We start from the raw sequence: 21,917 nt of genomic DNA, 5'->3' as shown, positions 1-21,917 counted from the left end.
TTTTTTAATGTGAGAAGTTTCCATTTTGAGCAAATTCTTGTGCTTTAAAATTAAGAAACTTTGGTTACTGTGACCTGCTGCATGTAAACTGCAACTGGCCATGCAGTATTGCCCTAATGTGATGATTTTTGTTTAGGGGATGTTACACTACCCATCCTTTATAAGTACATATATCAAGCCCGTTTAAAAAAAAAAAAAAAAAAGGTGTATTGTATGGTAATCCTGGAGAGGAAGCGAGAGTAGTGCAGTTTAGGATTTCTCCGGCTCTGATGCTATTCTTTTCAGTCCCCAGGGCTTATGCACCAGTTAAGTTCCTTTTGATTTCTCAAAATAGAGCGTTGTAATACATAAGCAAAGAATAGATTGTGAATCAGCTGTCTACACCAGCACAAACATACCCCAGGACAGTAGGTCATGCATTGGTAATTACAGAGAATTAGGCCCAGCACATTTCCTTTATGACTCTGCCTAGAGCCTTAGACATTCTTTATCCTCAGTGCGCTAGATATGTGGATCCTATGCTATGGGTATCTGTTACTCTTATTTTTAGCTGTAGGTTCTCCGTTTTCATGAGAGGTGAGAACATAAAAAAAAAAAAATGGCGAGTTTATTTGGGTATAGCAGTTGTTCTCAGAGGACTGAAGTTCTGTTCTCACGATGAAATCCCACAAGAGTAATCAATCACAGCCATACCCATTATTAATGTCAAGTCTAGCGGGTTCCTGGCTATTCAAGTGTCAGGTGAACGAGGGGATTTCAGCGATGTTATGCCCTGAAGGAAAGAGAAATGCAAAGAGGACTTCATTGAGCCTTTAACATCGAATTTTGTGTGAAAGGCTCTTGTGTGGGAAGCCAAGAATCTGTGTGGGTAGTCACTCTTAACGTGTGACTTGATTACTTGGGATGGTATTTGTTTCTATTTCTGTCTGTGTGGTGATGTGTATGACTCTATTGAGTTTATGTGTCACGGTTTGATAGCAGAGGCGTTTGGGCCTTCTGTGAGAAGAGACCAGGAACTGCACCTGTGTCAGACAGAGGCAGTTCCAGCCAGCTCCAAGACAGACCTACTGCTGGCCAGAGCTGAGCCCATGGGTGACACTGGCGGCACCTCTGTGGTAACATATTTAAGAAAGGGTAAAAAAGCTGCGCAATAGCATCTGGGAGAGAAGAGTGAGAAAAATGTGAAAGAAACAACTCTGCAAACACCTCCTCTGCCTCTGCAGTGAAGAAGGAGGGGGGAGGAGGTCCTCCAGGTGCCAGAGCAGAGATTCTTCTGCAGCCTGTGCTGAAGACCATTGTGAGGCAGGCTGTCCCCCTGCGGCCCATGGAGGTCTGCACTGGAGCAGATATCTACCTGCAGCCCATGGAAGACTCCATGCCAGAGCAGGTGAATGCCCAAAGGAGGCTGTGACCCCATAGAGAGCCCATGCTGGAGCAGGCTTCTGGGAGGACCTGTGGGCCTGTGGAGAGGAGTCCACGCTGGAGCAGGTTTGCTGCTAGGAACTCTGGCCTTATGGGGGACCCGTGCTGGAGCAGTCTGTTCCTGAAAGACTGCACCCCGTGAGAAGGATGCATGCTGGAGAAGTTTGTGGAGGACTCTCTCCCATGGGACAGACTCCACGCTGGAGCAGGGGAAGAGCACAAGGAGGAGGGAGCAGCAGAGACAACGTGTGAGGAACTGACCGCAACCCCCATTCCCCATCCCTTTGCGCTGCTCAGTCAGAGGACTTTAGAAGAGTCAAGGTGTGAAATTGAATCTGAGGAGAGGGGTTTTTTTAGTTTTGTGTCATTTTTCTCACTATCCTACACTGTTATTAATTGGCAATAAATTAAATTAATCTTTCTCAAGTCAAGTCTGTTTCACCTGTGACAGTAATTGGTGAGCTATCTCTCTGTCTTTATCTCAACTCATGAGCTTTTCATCTTATTTTCTCCTCCTGTCTTGTTAAGAAGGGGGAGGGATAGAGCAGCTTGCTGGGCACCTGGAGGCCAGCCAAGGTCAACCCATGGCAATGACAAACCACTCCAGCTATGCTGTTTGGATAAAGGTGACAGGAAAGATATTTTCGTTAAAAAGTATTTAAGCATAGGGAATAAATAAGTAGCAGCACACTTTGGCTGTGTATGGCATTGACTGAATCATTGAAGGTATGTCTTTTAAAGCAGATGCAAAGGTGGCAAGGCCTGAAATACAAATCAGTCATAATCAAACACATTTTTAGCTTGTATGAATCAAATCATAGTTTTGTCTCCCTGAGTAACCAGGTTGCCAAGAGTCAATACCGTTTTAAGCTACTCAGTAGAAAATTTTGCATGCTTTTGACTTGCTTTCTAAGCAAGGCACCGCCCTTAAGTAAAATATGCCTTCATGCCTTGAAGTAAAATATGAATCATAATTATCCTGTAAGGGACTGTTTTTTGTCAGTGTTAGGTTGATGGTTGGACTAGCTGATCTGAAAGGTCCCTTCCAACCTAGGCGATTCTATGATTCTATGATGTCTATGATTCACATTTTGGGATGCATAGTATTATGTCAGTGGTAATTTTTGTTCATGTATATTACACAAATATGAAATTTCAGGTGAGTATTGGTGTTTTTCTAATACTACATGCAACTACAATAAGAAAATACTAGGGCAGTCTGTGAAGAAGAGAGGTAGCTGATTAAAAGAAAAATTATTACTAAAATAATGCCAAAGGTCTCATAATTGGAATGCTTAACAGAAAATTCTAAATTCTTAGAATTTCAGCGTGGTTATAGGGAGGTGATTGTGCCTCTGTACTCAGCACTGGTGAGGCCTCACCTCGAGTACTGTGTTCAGTTCTGGGCCCCTCTGTACCAGAGGGACATTGAGGTGCTGGAGCGTGTCCAGAGGAGAGCTGCCAGGCTGGTGAGGGGTCTGGAGACCAGGTCATATGAGGAGAGGCTGAGGGAGCTGGGCATGTTTAGCTTGGAGAAGAGGAGGCTGAGGGGAGACCTCACTGCCCTCTACAACTACTTAAAAGGAGGTTGTAGAGAGGTGGGTGTTGGCCTCTTCTCCCAGGTGAATAATGACAGGACCAGAGGAAATGGTCTGAAGCTGCGGCAGGGGAGGTTTAGATTAGATATTAGGAGGGATTACTTTACTGAAAGAGTGGTCAGGCACTGGAACAGCCTGCCCAGGGAGGTGGTTGAGTCACCATCCCTAGAGGTGTTTAAGAAACGTCTGGATTTGGCACTTCAGTGCATGTTCTAGTGGCAGAGATTGTAGGTTGTTTGTTTGTGGGGGGTTTTTTTGGTGTGGTTTTTTTTTTGGTGTGTGTATGGTTGGAGTCGATGATCTCAAAGGTCCTTTCCAACCATGAAGATTCTATGATTCTATGATTTAAAAGTATAAAATACCAGATGGTCATATCATGGAGTATACGTTTATACACAGACCAAAGCAGATGCAGAGGGCTTGTTATTCCCCTCCATTGCACCATTTTCATGCTGATGTAATGCTGTTAAGGTCAGTGGAATTACCTGGCGAACACTAATGCAAAGACATGAAGAATTAGATCGTACAACAGCTAATCTTTCAGGTGAACCTCCCTAAAGTCTAAAAAACCACGTGTAAAAGAAAGGGCTCTAGTGTCCCTCAGGAGACCTAATTCAGGCCTGAATGGAAGCAAAGGTGCCCTGAATTTCCTTCTGCTTCTCAACGTGTTTTATCAGATGCAGCTTTATAACATAAAGGAGGTTAGTCATGCACAAAGGCTGCACTGGCACTGAGGCCATTTCACCTCTGCACGACCAAAAAGGGAGTATCTTGCTGCTTTTCTTGCATGGGATCGGTGCTCAACTGCTGCCATGATCTGGTGACTTAAGAAACAGAAAACTAATCCCTCCAAAAAGTTCTAAAATTACATTCTGCAGGACTAGTTTTCCCAAGGGGCTCAACATGGTGTCAGACAAGCACAAGGGAGATCATGGGAACTTGTGTTCACAGGAAAGGGAAGAAGCATGTTGAGGCTGCCGGTATTTACACCACCCTACAATCAAGTTGGGCGATTTTAATTCTGAAGTGTTGTAACCACGCTGTTACATGATCTGACATGCTGGTGTGTTGCACTTGCTTTATCCAACATTATGTACTTGGTCAAGAGATATTTCTTTTCCTAGAGGAAGACTTGTCTGATCTAAAACTAAAGTTCGTCTGAATTTCATTGGAAATTTTAACAGTTGAACGTAAATTGCTAAAACAACCCAAACCCAGAAAACCCTGAATGCGGTGGTGAGCCATCCTTTACCCAAGTAAAACAAATAAACAAAGAAATGGTCCCAGATTGCTGAGATATGACCGTTTTCATTGCAAACTACTTTGAGAAGAAAAGTGGGGAATTCTAACCAAACAAAGCTAAAAGCCCTGCTGAAATTGAGAAAAATAGTTCCCAAGAAAGTGCTTGTTCTATTTGGGGAAAAAATGTTAAAAATTGATGCTGAAATGTCAACTAAAAAGGAAGAAGCTGTTGGATTATCAGGGTCCATTGTGTCTGTGCTTTGTAAGATGGAAGAGGTCCTATCCTAAAGCCAGCTGAGGAACAGTAAACTGTGCTTGTGAATGAATGTGTGAAAACAGTCCTCACAGTGGTACATGCATTTATGTTGTTATAGTAGTAAGTTTGTAAATGAGAATGCAAAAAAAAAATTGACTTATATTTCTCCCTTAATATGAAAAAACATATAATCGAGCCTTCCTTTTAAGTGGATCATTTACTTTATGTGTTTCTGTATGTACATTTTTTGCCCATCATTTTAAGAAAGCTGTATCGCGCGGGGACCTAGAGGGTCCTAGACTGTTTAGCCTGCGTAGTGTCATACGACTTTCCCTTTGGTTCATGATTTAAGCTCAAGTGAAATAGCAGTATTGCTTTTTAAAGTGCTGTTGGCAGAGGAGTCCACTGAAATGAGTAGATTAGTTTATTCTTCAGGGATATAGCTTCAAATTCTCTGCATTAGTTATACTCTGCTCTGAAGATTTTCTTAGCAGCCGTAATAGATGGGGTCTTTTTTTCGGTAAAAGAAGAAAGGACTATTTCTAAGTGTTTGTAAAGCTGGGTAAAGGGACTTAGGAGTTTGGAAACTCTGTTCTTAAGCTGACATTTTAAAGTAGCCTTTGAGGGTGTAATGTCTTCACTGAGTAAACGGTCTCTGCTGTTATAGCTTATCTGTACAATTAGAGTAATGAAAAACACAGAACATATTTTTGAAATGTTCTGCTTACTTAATTTGTGCCTTTTGGAATGGATAAACTCTGCACTTAAAGGGTGGATTTCTCCTGTCAGATGTGTCTAAAGTTAGAGGTCTACAGGTCTAGCTTAATGGTCATTTCTTTCAGCACCTTGTGTCTTCCATCTTTGTAGGATCGCCTGTAAATTAGACAATTCCCACCACTGGAACCTGGCAAGTGCAATGGGACATCTGAGGCAGTGAATGAGAGGCAAGACTGGGGACACAGAATGGGGTGGCTTAATGTGGTAGAGCAATTAGCAGAAATGCTTGTCAGACTGCAGCCCAGAGCTGTCATCCTAAACCACCTTTATAGTCAATGGACACCGAGTTTAGGAAGCTGGTTTAGGAAGAGTGGACTTAACCTTTGGAAGTAACTGTTCTCCTGAAGAATGAAGGATAGTTTTAAAAGGGGCAGTAGGGGAAATGTCTGAACTTCAGGGGGAAAGAGGTATTGCTTTTTTCTGGCTGGTTTATAAAAAAAAAACCAAACCAACCCTTCCTTGTGATTTATTCACATCTACTCAAATAGAAATCTAAAGGAGAAAAGTAGTCTGGGTTGGAAACTTTCATCTTCTGTGTTGAGGCAGTGTTCATTAAAACAGATCAGTTACAACCTCTTGCACTAGAAGATTACACTGGAAACGAGATTAGAGGCTACTTGTGCCAGCTGCCACTGTTAGAAGCAACACGGTAGACATGAGATCATTGTCACTTCTAAGCTGTTGAAGGAAATACAGGAAGGTAAAGATGTTGAAAAATATCTCAAACTGTGCTTATGAAATTGTGTGTGATAAATTATAGATATAAGAGGTTGTTTCAAAAGTACTCAAAAACTGTCTTTGCATTATTGATGCCAATCAGCACATCAGGCTGAGCCTTGGAAGATTTCAACCCTAAAGTTTTTTGTAGTTTAGTTTGTGGTTCAGCTGCATGAAGTCCAGCACAAAAAATAAACTATTCAGCAAGCACAATTTTCTTCCTTCAAAAAGCTGATTCCAGAGATGATAGCAGGTTTGATTTGGTGTGAGTATCTAGAAAAACATCAACAGCTCATACAGCAAAAAAGTTCACAGATCCCTTCCCTCTGCTCAGATATATTCTTACCAGACCTCAATGAATGTAACATCTTCTCTGACTTAATGTGTTGCCTCCAAAATGCTAGTATAGTTTGTTTTTCAGAGACCAGTTTCTTAAATGGAAGATTTTTCCATGCATTTACTAAACAATTCCCACTAGAAGTTTCCTTCACATCTTATGGCTTGGCGCGGGCTCATCCCTCCCCCTCCCTCTCCTTCTTCGGACTGATAATTTATCTTATTAGGGAAAAACGGCATATGTGCTTATTTCTGGTTGTTATGCAGCAGTGGAAATCATCCAGTCTCTTCCCCCTGGCCTGCATTCCCAAGGAACCACCAATTACTGAGTCTGAGTTTTAACCGCTCCTCGTAAATCAATGCTATTAAAATCATTAAACAGTGATGTAATTTCAGTCGAAAGTGTAGTTTTATTGCATTTGATTATTAATAATTGTATCAAAATGATAATTTTCTCTCAAGTATTTTAATGGGCTTTTTTAATATCTGCATCCAGCTGCACTTTATCACTCAGTGTATCTCCTTTGCGTGTCTTCAGCCCACATCTGCTGACTCGATGGACTCGTACCGTGCCAGTGAAGAGCGATGTAGCTATGGGAGTGGGGCAGGATTCTGTTTCGCTTAGTGACAGCATGACCGTCAGCTCAAAGCTTTCTCTGGAGACTCTGCCTGACTAATGACAAGGGAAGGGCTGGACAAAAGCACAGCTGGGGCTGCCTTTCCCAGATTGGGATGGAAGCCCTAAGGGTAGAAAGCTTATCTTTTGGCTGAGCGTATTTGACATGGGAGATACTAAGAGAAAATCAGCTGGTATTCCCATTACACCTTTTCAAAGTTAAACTGCACCTTGATCAATTCTGGCTGAATTTCCTTCTCAGGATATTCTTCTCAAAATTATTCTTCACTTTCTTCCTTTGTCAAAGTGGAATCTACTCTTCTCCTGAATATGCTAACCAAAAATGTATCAATTCATAATGAAGCTGTGTCTCAAGTTTAAAATATTTCTAATAAGAATGGAATCTAGGTCTTTTTTAGCACTAAATCTGCCTTGTAGTCTCAAATGTCAAAGGTAATTGTAAAAAGATGCTCTAGTGCTTGCCAGTGCATGTGAGTGTGTGCATATCTGTGTGTGTGTATATTTATCCATTTATGATTATGAAGTTTTGTTTCTGGTTTCATACCTATTTCTATTCTTTCCCCCAATTGTTCCTATTTGTATGCATATTTTAGTAAAAGAGATTCTAAAGAAATTTAAGAAAAAAGTGATGTCAAGTACAGAATAAGTAGTTTCCATCTAGGTGTTAGTAATAGTACATTATAAAAAGTGTTTATTTTAATTTCCCAGATAGAATGTTAAAGCTGGTTAGTATGAAATCCTCTCTTTTCTCCATCCACATAATGATTATTCTGTAGCTGGCTCTACATAACTTGATTATATTATGTTCTCAGGGCTGTTGCTGGAGTTGATGGAGACCCTGATTTAGTTCATATGGAAATCCAGGACCCCAGTGGAGGTATGGAAATGAAAATGTTATCAATTGATGCCCTAGTGTATAGTCACTTCTCTTTGTTTTAGAGAGTACTTTATGGATTGTTTTTAAAACTAGTCAGAAGAGAAATTGTGCAAGTCAGATTCTTTCTCTGTTTTTCTGTAGTCAGCAAAGCTGTCCTGTTATATAAAAATATAGTATAATTTAAAATTTACTTGTTTTCCACTCTAAGGCGAATTGACGTCAAGATGCTATGCTCTGTTGAAAACATCCATTAATACTACAATTTATTCTGGCAGTTAAACATTGAACATTTTTTCCTGATTTGCAAATAAAACTGGCAGTGCAGTGTTAGTGCTGGGTAAGCGTCTGTTAAAGTGAATCGCTGCATATGTCAGTCCTACTGCACTAACCACCATCTCCCAGAATTTCCTCATGTTACAGTATCCAGTGTACTCTGAGACTTCAAAGGGAAAATAAATGAAAAAGCAGATTAGCAGTCAGGATGTGCTGTACTAAAGAGTCACCAAGATTCCAAAAGCTTGTATAGTTTCTTGTTACCAACTGTACTCTTAAAAGATAATTTAATTCCTTGACTCGGATGATCTAAGTTCCTGTGCAGTCTTAAAAATGAGTTGTAAAGAACGCGCAATTTGATTTTCCCTGATCCAGTAGCTTTTCCTCATTTCAGCCCTATTAAAAAATCAAAGTTACCATGTTAAATTCTGGATGACAAAGTTTCTAAATCTTTCAGTGGTGAGATTTCTGAGACTTGGTGACCCTTACACAGCCCCATCAGCTGCTCTATTTAGAGACAATGTAAGACAATTCTTCAGGAGCTAGGTAGAAAGATTTAATATTTTTTTTTAGTTAACAGAAACAGCAGAAAAAGAAAAACTCTCACGAAATATTTCCTGGCTGGGTTCTCAACAAACTGACTTTGTGCACGTATGGTCAGTACAAGCATCGCCATTGATTTTAGTGGAAACAGCATCTTTGTATGACCTATCTGAGGAGGAACTATAATGCTTGTCTTGCTGCCCATTGCTACCGCTTGCTCAAATATCCTTGTGGTGATGATTTGAACACCAGGAAAACTTGGATTGACTCTAGCTGCCTCTTAAACAGATCCAGATTTAAAAACAAATATTTGTATCTAATATACTCGTTTGGCCTTTTCTAATTGAAAGTCATAAAGTGTGGAATGCATTTCCTATCACACTGCAAAAGTAATGAACCACATGCATGGAGGTGCATTATTTGCTCTTTCATACTGTATCTGGAGTGTGGGGAGAATTAGTGATCTGGACGCAGGATTGTGTGTATAACAGTTTTCTCACTGCACTTGGGAAAGTCACTCAAGTACTTTGTGCTGAGAAGCTTGTGACAAAGGTTGAGCTGTACAAGGGCTTGAATCTAAAAGGTGGTGTTTGGGCCACAGGTAGTATGAGATATGATTATTGGCTCTGCTCTCTGTGATAAGAACAGATTGCATCAAAGATGCAGTGATCCTGTTCTAACACCCCAGGCAGAGAGGATATTCCTTGCCCATTGCTAACTGGAGAGCAAGAGAGAGGCCAGAGCCTCCACTGATATAAATCAGTGCAGGCTTTTTCAGCAAGGTATTAACTCTGAATATAGAAGTCCTGCCCCAAAAGAACAGTTCCAATAGTGTGTTAATAGCGTGTCTTAACTTTCCTACAGAGCTTTAAAAATAGCCTTTAAAATTCTGCATGCTATCTATTAAATGGAGTCTGATTCTCTTCTTGCTCATCACAGTTTTATGCTGGGGTTGATCTATTGATTTCAGTTATGTTGTGTCAGGCTGACGTTTCTCCAAGTGAATAATTCGGCTCTGTGCATAGGTTAAGTGAGAAAAGAGGCTCCTTCTATTATCCCCACCCATGAATGTCTCATTCATCTAACCCCTAATCTCTCTGGACCAGCAAAATTTGGATAATAACAGACTGCCTCCCAGGAATGATCTGAACTGTAAGCAGTTCATTCTCAGTACATTGGAGATTGAAAAACTCTTATATGAGGGTTTAATATAATAATTTTACAACTAACTTGACTGGCAAAGGCAGCACTTTCCCTACATGAATAACATTTTATACTGCTTGCTTCTTTTTCCCTTGATAGCCCTGTCATATGTTTCTGTCTCTCTTCCCTCAGGTTATCGTTACATCACTTGCCAGATTCAAAATTGCTCTGATAAGACAATGACAGTCCAGTTTGCTGGTGGCACTGATCGGGATTCCCTTACTGTGCAGGATGACTACATATTTCTTCAGGTACTGCCGCTTTCTGGAGAGACACTCCATTTCCAAATTCAAAAATAAAATTTTAAACAGTGCAGCAACACTGTAATTTAGGAGCATGGAGAAACCTGTTACAGAGTATGAATGGTGATTTATGAATTTATACGTGGAACAAAGCATTCCTTTATCAGGGAAAAGAAAAAAAAAAAACAGTGCATCTTTAATTTGTGCAACCAGATGCCTGTTTATTTGGTTGATTTTAATTTATCACTGACCTAGCTTTAACAAGGTGGAAGCTTTCAAATAGATTGTATGGTTCAAAATTACTTGTACGTTAAGCAAAATGCAACCCTTTTGTTTTCCTGCTTACAACCTCTTCTGGGTCCTTTCCAGTACCTCCATAGTACAAAAAGGTTACCTGATTCAAGGAATCAGGTATTCAAGGAAAGCCACTTACAGTGTAGTGGCTCAGCTTCTTCACATGGATTCTCTTGTGAAGAAGTTTTGCTGGGAAAGAATTTATACAGCTGTGCTTAGGAAGCGCAGGGTGAAACGGCTATAGCTGGGAAGCTTGGAGCCACTTCTGATGGTCCAAATTGCATTAGGGTTATTTCATTCCCAAACTGTAAGACCTGCATGCAGAAACCTGGGCTGGGACTCCATCAGCCTTGTGGCATCATGTACAGTTCAGGCATGCTTAAAGTCATGTCATTTTATGTGCTTGGGACTGGTTATGATTTGAATCTGTCAGAGCTACAAACTTCTGAAAGAAAGGTTATGTCTTATTTTTTAAGATTTTCCTAGGAAAGTTGCTTGTACTTTCCTCAGTGTTTGACTATTATTTTTCCCTTACTTTGGTAAGATTTGCTTGTTGCAAGGGCTTGTTTGTTGACTCTTGCAGGAAAGCAATGCTGTGGTGATGGGTAGCTCTCCCCATCACTGCCTCGGTGTACATCAGATTAGCTTCTGTGCAACTTTCCCCCATTGTGGCTGTTTCTTCCAAAAGGATGTGTAAATTGATAAAGAGACAAAAAATCTGTTCTCCTCTTGTTTGCCATAGTGGTTTCAAAGGCCCACATGGCTTAGAACGTTTATCACCACAAAAAAAAAAAGCAAAACGGATTTGGAAGATTATTTTTGAGTTAAAGTAGGCATTTTTCAGCTCAGGTCTAGCACTCTTGGCACCCATTTTGCTCAAAGGTGGTATTATCTCTGGATCCCTCCAGGCACACTCTAAAATCCATTTCACGGTGTGTAGATGGTGAGAAGTACTTCTCACCATGTGTGCTTCCAGACTGCTGTGCCTCCTCTTCAAGCATTTTGTTTTGCCAGACGTCTTGTATAATTGCATCTTGAGTTGTTGTTATTCTGTCTCATGCCAGGCATGGGCAGACACAAAATGGACGTGCAACCTGGAAAGTAACGGACGGTTGCTACTAGCAAAACGATGGCATTGATAACATAGTCTCTGTAGATTTGCGGTATGTCAGTGCCAGTAAATGAGATGTGCATGTATTCCACATAAAGGAGTAATGTCTCTAGTCTTTTCCTTTCAGACTTACCTGCAGTAATTCACGGTATGGAATATACATCTCTCTTATTGCTAAATTGGTTTACTGTTAGCCGTATCTATGTTACGGCAGGATAGAAGATAACTCTGGGATCCTATAATCACATCTGAAGTGCAGCCACCCCCAAGGTGTGATGCAGGACACTGCTTAACTGGTCCAGTGAAACCACACAGCAGCTGCACAGCTGAGAAACAACATCCGTTTGAAACCACTTGGAAATTCTTTTATCGCTAGACTAAGATATTGCTATGTAAATTAGAATATCGCTATATGAGTTAGAGTCAGACCAGGGACTCCTCGTAATATCACAGCGGTATCTGTCAGAAAGAAGATGGGACAGAATCATCTGGGCAAAAAGAGGAGAGTTTGAGACTGTCTTATTGCCCCCGGCATCGCTCGCATCCCCTCAGCTGTGCAGCTGTGAATCAGAGCCTTGCAGGTCTCCGCTGCTAATCCTGCTAATCTCAGACTTCTACCATCTTGGAGGAAGATCTCCACCCCATTTCTTTAGTATGTCTATATCCACGAAGATCAGGAACTTTCTAATACTCATTTCTTTTCCAGCTTGCACTGACAGTCAGACAGTTTGAGAGGTGATGTTAGTAGGAGGATTAAAGTTTCAACACTGTTTTTAAGCACAGACCAGCCTTTAATGTCAGTGAGGCTTGACACAACTAGCTGCTTCCACTCTGATTCTCTGCTGCCTTGCATCATCTTCAGTCATTTAAAAGGAGTGACATAGAATAAATGCATAATGAACAAGAAGGCTATTAAAAGATGAATAAGACTGCTATTTAACACTCATTAAATAAATGGTGAGGTTTTTGGTTTAATCCATAATTTAACAAATCACATTCTTAATGGGCATCACATTCTTTCTACCACAAAAAGAAAAGGAAATTGGTTTAAAAAAAAAGGAAATTGGTTTAAAAAAAAAAAGAGGGAAAATGATTATATTTGTAAATACTTTGAGATCTTGAAAATATTCAGGCAGGTGGATTTACTGGCATGTATCAACTCTATTTTTGCCAAGCCGAGCCCAGTTTGCGTGCTTCAGGATAGGCTGTTTTCTGAATCAGGTTCCCTTTTTAAACACAAAAGTTGAGGAGAAAAGCAGTGAGATTAGGGTACGATTTTAAATGGATTTTCTAAGACAAAGAAGGAAGATGAGTCTGTGCTTCTGTTCCACAGTCTGATTTGTCATGGACAACCAGAGAAAAATTTCGCACATTTCATTTCACTTCTTCCATTTTCTTTTTTGACCAGTCCATTACTGCAAAGCAGCCACCCTTTATAAACTCAGTGAAAATGACTGGAGAGCCATTACCTAGGTGATCTGTAGGGAAAAAAATGTGAAATATTATTTGCAAAAGGCTAAAACCTTTGCTAATCTAATCTGATGGGGGTTCAAGAGGCTTAGTTGGTTATGTGTGATTTATATACCAGCACAGATTTTTGTGTTATATTTCTGACTTGAAAAACCTAGGGCAGCTGTTAGTTGAGCATTTTCATAGATGGTTATTTAGAATGGTCCTTTTGGTACTTTGGAACAATATTTGCATTGATTTTTTTGGAAATAAGGTAAAGGTCTTCAAATGACCAGTGTATCTGCTATTACAAAGAGGAGAAAGGAACTAATGGGCAATAGTCAGAACAGTGGTGTTCCTTTCAATGTGCCTTTCTGTTGGCTTTCTTTGGTGAAAATCTTTATAAGCGCCCAAGTATTTTACATAAAACTTAATCTGTCTTCAGTTCCACACATGCAGGCAGTTGAAATACATATTTAACCTTTCTAGGCGTATAATTGTGTCTTCAGGAGGTATCGTTGTCTTTCAAATTGACCAACCAATGGATTCAGAATTACATCACTATCGTCCATGTGGCATGTCAGCATCTCGCACCGGAAAATGTTTTATCCTGTGTAGAAAATATTAGTCAAATATAGCTAATGCTTTACATAATGTTAGCGTAATTTATTTAGCCTTTTTTGCTCTGCTTTGAATAGTGCTGTTGGAGTACCACTTGACCTTGAGGTACCTGGTGTTCATGGCCAGTGTACCTCCTCCTGACCTCTTACTGGGAAGGTGCTGCAGCTGGGTTTCTACAAAAGGGCAGAAATGTGGGAGGCCTATAGGTACCGAGATATCAATAAGGATTGCAGATGGTGAGATGCTGAAGTCTCAGGTATCACCCATGACAGCTGAAATGGCAAAAGAGGGAAGTCAATAACTTTTTTTTTGGTCTTCCTAAAGAGGCGGAGACCATAAGAGTTTCAGTCTTTGGAGTTTATTTTCCCCACAATTTTTTATTTATTCTTTTAGAATAAACACAGTACACTGTGCAAATTGATCACATGTAATAGAAGTAATAGCTATGTATTTCAGTTGCAGGTTAAAAAAAAATAGTCTTCTACTGCACACTCTTTAGAGTGTGAAATGTATGAGTGTGACATAAACTATCACAAGGTTCTGTTTTTCCTTTGTATAGACAACATCAGCAAATCAGACCAAGTATTATGTGTCTTATCGTCGCAACGGCTTTGTACAGATGAAGTTGCCAAAATACGCGTTGCCAAAGGTAAGTATACATGTTTTTCTTTCTTTTTGTATATTTTTCTTCTTCTCTTTCTACCTAAACTAGCTTTGTTCTTTTCTTTAACCTCATTCTTCTGAGATCATAATTTCTCCTTGCAAAGATTTCTGAATCCCTTTTGTGGTATATTCTTGCCCTACTGTTTTTATTTTTATTCTAGGAATGTAGTAGCCCATAAACCGTAGAGGGCAAGAACATACAATAGCTTATTTGTCATTAAATTTTGGGCTTTGCTTCCATGAAACAATGCTACACACCCAGTGGCACTATAATGATATTGAACAAGTGTTCTTTCAAGAATCAATTACAGTTTAATTCCACATGGTGCTTTCTGGTATAAGCATGAATAGTAATAGAAGAGAATTTTACCAGTTGATGGTGCTCTATTTCATTAAAGAATCCCAATATGAACTTTAATTACTTAACAAAACGGCAAGGCTTGTTGAGAGGTTCCTTCAGTCTAGCATATTTTTATAGTGACAAGGTTTCTCTACTTGCATAGTAAATTAGCAATAAAGCACAGACAGATATTTATATATGCAATTGAATTTTTGTGCTGCACTTAATGTATTTCATAACTTTATGTATAGTTAGAAAGCTTCTACAATCCGGAAGAAAAATGACTTGGAGGTTTTAAAGACCCGGCTGGATAAAGCCCCAGGGAACCTGGTCTGGCCTCACAGTTCACCCTGCTCCGAGCAGGAGGTCTGTCTAGAGACCTCCTGAGGTTCCTGCCTTTTCATGTGGTTCTGTCACTTAGTAGAGAACTAAGACATGTGATTTTTACATGTCTTGAAATGCACAGGTTTAATTCATTGCTTATCTAATGAAGGACAGTGGAGTACAAGCTATTTCCTTCTTTTCTTCACAAAGAATGTGTTAATTTTTTTTATCTTTGCCTTTTTTTTTTTTTTTTTTTTTAAACCTAAGTGGTGGTCCGTAGTCTTCTGGTTTTAAATATACAGCATATTAATAAAACCCAGAAATCAAATCCTCAGATGTTATTTGGGATATATTCCCAGTAGCACTATGGAAATAGCTATTTATTTATTTATTTATCTATTTTGACAAAAAATGTATAGACACAGGTAAATATATCAACCTCTCCATATAATTATCTCAGTGTTTTTAAGGCCTTCAGTGTAGCCTTTATGTTTTCTTGGGGAAATTTGTAATTAGGAAAACAATAGGAGAATATCCAGTTGTAAATGTTACAACATGCCAGATGTGCACACTCTGAGGGACTGCAGGCCTCGGGCAGCTCCCGCTGGCACAGGGACACCCCAAGGGACTGCAGCCCATGGCAACTTTCCTAAAGAAGTGTCCGCACCTTAGTGCAAGCGTTGACTATACTAACTTGTGTGGGAAAATGTTGTCTGTTGGGAAGTGGAGGGGCAGAAATCTTATAAGAGAAACCTGGGCATTTCTTCCTTCTGCTTTTGGATGGCCTGTGTAGGATATGTACCTTTCCATTGCAGTTTCCTTCTCATGCCCAGTAATCTGCTGCATTTGGCCAGTGGAGCACTGTTTGCCCTTCCTGATACTGCCATCACATAGAAGATGGACATACTAACTCAATTTTTTAAGGGTTGCACAGAGTGTTATGATTGTAGACAGTAGGGATAATTACTCAAGCATTCAGGAAAGGGATTATTTTTTTTTAAGTTGGATGCATACTATACCTGTTTAATGACACATGCCTCTGATTTAAATATCTATATAGCAGTACACTATATTAATAAAAGGTATGTTATTTGGGTTCAGATCTAGCTATCTGACACATCTCCATAAATGGGTGGAGGTTGTCAGAACTCAAGAACTATATGAGATTATTCCCTTGTAGGCATCCACGTTTGTAATAGGTGAGCTTGCATCAGTTGTGAAGAGCAGCAAATGCTATGGGAAGGCTGGAGACATGGCACACAGTGGGTGACCTATATCTTTGTTCCATGGCTTTCCTTGGCAGCAAAACCAGTTTAAAAAGTCCTCCCCAGTCATTTATTTCTCCTACTCCCCTGCAGTCCACTATATGTTGTGTTTGCAGGACCGCACTATAAACAAGATCAGTTCAGCAATCTGATTGAAAAATAAGCCTGAAAAAAGTATAATTTGTTTTTCAAAAAGGCAGATCAAGAGACAACTTGATTTTAATGAAGAAGCCTCCTTATGGGGAGAAAACACAGAGTCTTAAAAGTGCTTTAGTAGAGAAAGACCCACCATAGCTGTGAGCTCAATCCAGATGCATTCAAATTAGAAACTGAGCTCAACTTCTTAATGTTGTTGGTGACTATTTATTTGAAAAAGTGCCAAGGAAAGTGACAGATATTCTAGGTTTTGAAGTTTTCAAATCATAACTGAGTACCTTTCTGGGAGATTTGCTCTAGCCGTATAGAAGTTATTTGCTCCTCCTGCATCTTATAAAATATGCAGAAATAATTGTTGGAAATTCTCTGGTTGGAAAGATAGCAGAGAGCGAACTAGGGTATCTAATAATCACTCTTAGCCTTAAAATCCATTAACGTGCAAAGGGTACTTAGTTTATGGGGCATATGGTCTTACAGAGTTCATTTCTGACATACTCGAAAAATGTCAGTCATAACTCACTAGTATTTTTGCCATATGTAATCTGGATTGTTTGAAACAGTGCTGCATGCTGAATTCTTTGTTTTGGAAAATATAGGTTTTGTTTATTTGTCTTTTTTTTTTTTTTCCTTGCTAAGCAGATTAACTCCAGGCTTGGCTGAATAAATAAATTAGAAGTTAATGGTTTCATTTTGGATAGAGTCAATAGCAAGCTAGGAACAGGATGACTGTGACATTTGGAAAAGGATGTTTTTGTGTTCTTCCTAGTTCAGGCAATACCTGATGAGTGGAACGAAATAAACTGTATCTCTTTAGCATTTTGATGATGCCTCCAAGAGAAGTTTTTTGGGTATCTGCACACAACAGAGCTGAAAATTTCACTAAGAGAGCCTGGAAGCCATACATCTATCCGTTAGAACAGTGGTGAATGGGAGAGATTTTAACCTCTTCTGTAAAAGATACGTTTTTTTGAAGTGATTTGGTACCTTTGCATTACAGCAGAAATTTTAGATACTGAAGTAAATAAGACTAATAAGATAAATAAGAACACAGCTGTGAAATTTTTCATCACACATATCAATGAGAATCATCAGAGTGCAGTAGAAATGTATCTTCCAATCCAGTTTGAACAGAAGGAAAAAGATTCATATGATCAAATTAATGATGAAATTTTGCAAAGAAGCAGGATATCAGCAAAGACACCGGGACATTAAGAGTACATCTGGAATGCATGACTGTGGAGTTGATACTCTTATGGTGTTAGAAGATAAACAGAATGAAAGAATTTACAAAGAATCTGTTTTTTAAGTTTGGTTAAAAACAACAGCTTCTGAAAGAACTGAGTTTCCGAGTTTTGTATTAGATTCTGCCTAACCAGGAGATGAAGCGAGTCTGAAATAGGCTATATTGCATTTTTCTCAAAAGAATTGGATGAGGCTTCAAAAAATCTGTTTCCAAGTGATCTCTGTAAAGTGCTTCATATCACTGGCCAGAGTTTTTGAGCAGCAATTGTGTACAGGGAAGGAAAACTGTAGCTAAGACAGAAGATACTACACGCTGGTCAAGGATGTGTCTAACAAAATTAGGAGAGCTGCGCTGGAAAACCAGGCTCCAGCCTCAGGGAGTGGTGCTGGGCTCTTCAGATATTATTCTTTTGCAGCATAGATGTGTTTCACGGTGATTTTATATATGGAGATAGAATGAACATTTTCAGACTGAGCAATTACAAAATGTTATTGATGTCTCGTTTTCCTTTTGATATGAAGAGGTTGAAAATCTGCAAAAAAAAAAAAAAAAAATTGTTTTATATTGTTTATATTTGCATTTGTGCCTGTATTTGTCCAAATGTACCCACAAAGAGAAACCGAGAAAAGGATAAATGTTTGTCTTTGGATATATGTCAACGCCTCCTTACTTGTGAATCAAAGGCTGATAAAAGCAGCTTCCAGCCAAGCTTTACATGTGCTAAGTTTCTAGGCTCCGGCTCCACAGTGACACTTAGATCACCTTTTTGTAACACATCGGAGCTCTGTGTATGTACAGAGAGCAGAGCTGTTGGGGGCCATTTAATGAACAGAATTGATATTTTCTTTTTTAGCTTTTTTGCCTGCTGTTGACAGATTATTTTTTTTTTTTTAGTAGCGTGTTTGATACTGACACTACATTGAATCACACAGCTGTCTCCTGCATTTGACAGGAGTCACATTCTGGCTGCAGCCAGGAAGAGGGGTAGCGAAGCCATATGAAAGGCCGCCTGTATGTTTCCCAAAACAGAAGAGGAAATTTGGAGTGATTGTATTAAAACTGAATTGGCTTTTATTCTGTATTCCATTTTACCAAGGTAGCTTGTTTTCTGCTGCTAAAGCCTAGATCAGAAGTGAATAACTCGTAGGAAATGAATACCAAGCCAAGAGCGGCAAGATTGCATTTGTGTCATGAGGTGACTGGCTGGGCATGCAGGTGTGTTCAGGGAGATCTAGTAAGATCCAGGGAGACCCAGCAATCTTCCTTGGGCGAGTTTCATGCCAGAGCAGGGGTTCAGCCGCCGCTGCTGGGAGACCAAGTCTGCTGTAGCCCCATCCAGAGAGTTGTCACACCTGTATTGCATGGAAGTTCCTGCAGCTCTGATTGCCCTCACCTAGAGAAGTCTGGAGAAGGAGGAATATGTTGGGTTCTGGTCCTTATTCGGGGTTTCGAGTCATGCTCTAATGTGACTAACAGTAAAACTGGGAACTAGTTCATTCTAAGAGTTTAAGAAAAAAAACTGTTAATACAATTGCTGACCAAACCAAGGAATCTGCTGCAAATCCTGGTAGTTTTACTGTTGCAATTTGTAAGAATTTAATTATCCTGAGTCCCCTTCCCACCTCTGGTGAATAAGCTCCATTGATAATGATCTCCTTTTATGAACTGATACAAGGCATTCATTGATTCTGCATTTGTTCATGACAGCTACAAAATCTTATTAATGTGAGAGCTCTATTGTCTGTTATATCCTACTGTAATTCAGAAAGTTTAGTTCTGCTGTGGAAAAAGATTCATCTATTTTGATCTCTGTATGTCTCTTCAATCTAGTGAAATGGGCAATAATGTAAAATTTTTCAGGTAACAAAGATAAAAGAGAGTACAGGGGAAAAATAAACAAAAATAAAAGGAAAAAAAATCCTATTGCCTTAGAAATAATTCATATTGCCATGTATTCATGGTAATATGAATCTCCTATACACGCCTTTCATCAACTCCATATATTCTTTTTATGTGATTATCCCCTAGTGCCCTTCTGAGGGGCTCGAAACAGGTCCACCTCTTCCCTGCCTCAGTCTGAGATATACATCATTATTTTAACCACAGGTTTTCTTCCACGCTTGTCTGTATCATCCAATAATAGATACAATACTATCAAGAGTAAAATATTTTGAGCAGTTTTACTCTTTCTCTCTAAATAGCCATCAGTCTTTTGAAGCACGTATTCCCTTCTCTGTTAAGCTCCCTCTTACCAAAACTTTTTCAAGGATTCCTTAAATGGGCCCATTCATTAACAGCAGAAATGTCAGGAAACATTCCTGCAGCCCTTTTGTCAGTAGACAAAGTTCTCTTGAGGCTCTGGCTGCGTGATGGTTGGATAACGAAGTACTGAGGCTATGAGAGCTCATTTAGCAAGGCTCTTAAGTCTCCCAAGAATTGTTTCTCTGCTTGGGTACCCCTTTGCCACCTCCGTCATCTGTCACGTGAGGTGGCTTAGGCTGAGGTTGTTCCCCTGTGCCAGGCAGAAAAGCAGAGTGTAGCTGCAGCAGGACCACTTCTCCAGCCTTCTGAAAGTCCATTGTTGAACAAAGAATAAAGGGAAACAAAATAGAAATAGAGATAGCAGTGGCATTTGATGCAGTAGAAGTATCCCTTTGCCAGGTGGTGTCACTGCAGTAGCCAGTGAACCTGGGCTGGAGCAGCTGTCTGGCTCCCCGGACATACAAATCTATCCGAGGAGGATTCAAGGAACTGTTCTTTTATTCCTGCTGTAGCTTGTTATTGATTTCTCTCCTTGCACCGTTTTACTCAGCCAGGCAAGGAAGATTAGGGAGATTATCTTTGGGATATGTGCCATCCAGTTACCTTGATTGTACTTAAGAGATTACAGGGGTATAACTGTGGTGCAACTGGAGGTCAAGGCTGAGACTACGCAGCCTTGAGTGCTTACATCTGTTGTGCTTCTGATACATTTACTCCTTGTGATTCTCTGTTTAATTTATCACTTGCTTCAGGTTAACGTATTGCCAACCACGGCATTAAAAGATTGCAGAGGGTCAAAATTCTGACATTGGAGTAAAAATTGTAAGATATGAAAAATGGGAATTTTGAGTTTCTTTTTTATTTGCCTTATTGACTGAAGCGTCCTGCCTGTGTAGCATTTTGTCAGCTGTGCGGAACATTGCCTACAGTGATTTCACTGAATGGTATTTCCTGTGTTATCCCCACACTTTACTACAGAAAGGAGCAGCGGCTTGCTGTGCGATCCTTGTCATCTTTTATATTCTTCGGTCTTCAAGGTGTAATTGTATTTGTGTCATAGCGTTTCTTATCGTGGTTAGTAATACAGTAAACCATATAGAATGTTTATTGAATATAAAATTCTATAAAGTATTAGCAGGCTTACAGGCTGGTGAGTTACTAAATGTAGATGGTATGGGGCTGTGTACAGTGAAAACAACGCATTTCTCTTCCCTTCCTCCTCTAAACCTCTTTCCCTCCTCCCACCTATCCTCAGCTCCCCAAAAACACGGCTCTTAATTGTTTAATGCTTTTGTGCTTCTTGACTCATAATTGATTTTTGATTTGGTGTTCGTTCCGCCTTCTGTGAAAACAGACTCAACTGCATTAAAAGCATATAATTTGGGGAAAATGCTAGAGTGATCATGTTGGTATCTCTGAGTTAAAAGTAAAGAAATAATTCAGAAGCAGTGTGGTTGTTTTTAAGAAGTGATATTTGATCGTTGCTCTGTACTTGCTGGAAGAGCTTTTGGGTGCTTGCTTTCCATTGCATGGCTGAACATGCACAGTTATTTCAATGTCATGTGCACACCCTCAGATTCATTTATATTGTTTAATAGACCAGGTCTGTCCATGTGATATGACGTTTCTTTGAAGTGGTGCTCATCTTTAGTACAATTTGGCCTTCTATACATGTCTAATTATTTCTAGTATCACTTTGAAACTGTCTTTGTGTTTATTTGAACAATTGTGTTCTTTGCTACTGATGAAAGGTATAAACACAGCAGCTTACAAGTCCCTGAGAGAGCAGGAGTGGTATGACCTGTCACTGGATGCCTTGTTTAATAATACCAGTTTTTAATATGCAGTCTTTGATCGCTTTCAGCATTCATTTAGCATTTTTGTAGAAAAGTAATTCAGATTCAACAGTTTTCCAGCTGCCCTTAATTCTAATTCCATGATCAAGTTGAAATTCTTACTTGTTTGGAAATTGTCTGCTTTCTTTAGTATAGTTAAGAAATCATAGCTTTTGAATTTAAAAAAAAAAAAAAAAACAAACAAAAAAAAACAAAAAACAAAAAAAACCA

At 39.5% G+C, this 21,917-nt stretch overlaps 1 protein-coding gene across 3 annotated transcripts in view; it reads left to right on the top strand.

The window, feature by feature from the left end:
- Nucleotides 1–21,917, top strand: part of SORCS2 (sortilin related VPS10 domain containing receptor 2) — a 571,450-nt gene that overhangs the window by 464,691 nt on the left and 84,842 nt on the right. For all 3 annotated transcript variants that reach the window (XM_063335693.1, XM_063335692.1, XM_063335691.1), the window contains exons 6-8: nucleotides 7,798–7,862; nucleotides 10,014–10,132; nucleotides 14,158–14,247. In XM_063335693.1, coding sequence (XP_063191763.1) covers nucleotides 7,798–7,862; nucleotides 10,014–10,132; nucleotides 14,158–14,247 — 274 coding nt within the window. The remainder of the gene's footprint in view (nucleotides 1–7,797; nucleotides 7,863–10,013; nucleotides 10,133–14,157; nucleotides 14,248–21,917) is intronic.

The sequence above is a fragment of the Chroicocephalus ridibundus genome, chromosome 5 (genome assembly GCF_963924245.1).
Source record: "Chroicocephalus ridibundus chromosome 5, bChrRid1.1, whole genome shotgun sequence".
In the NCBI taxonomy this organism is placed as follows: Eukaryota; Metazoa; Chordata; class Aves; order Charadriiformes; family Laridae; genus Chroicocephalus; species Chroicocephalus ridibundus.
The sequence above is the reverse complement of the archived record's forward strand: the minus strand, read 5'-3'. Positions and strand labels throughout refer to the sequence as shown.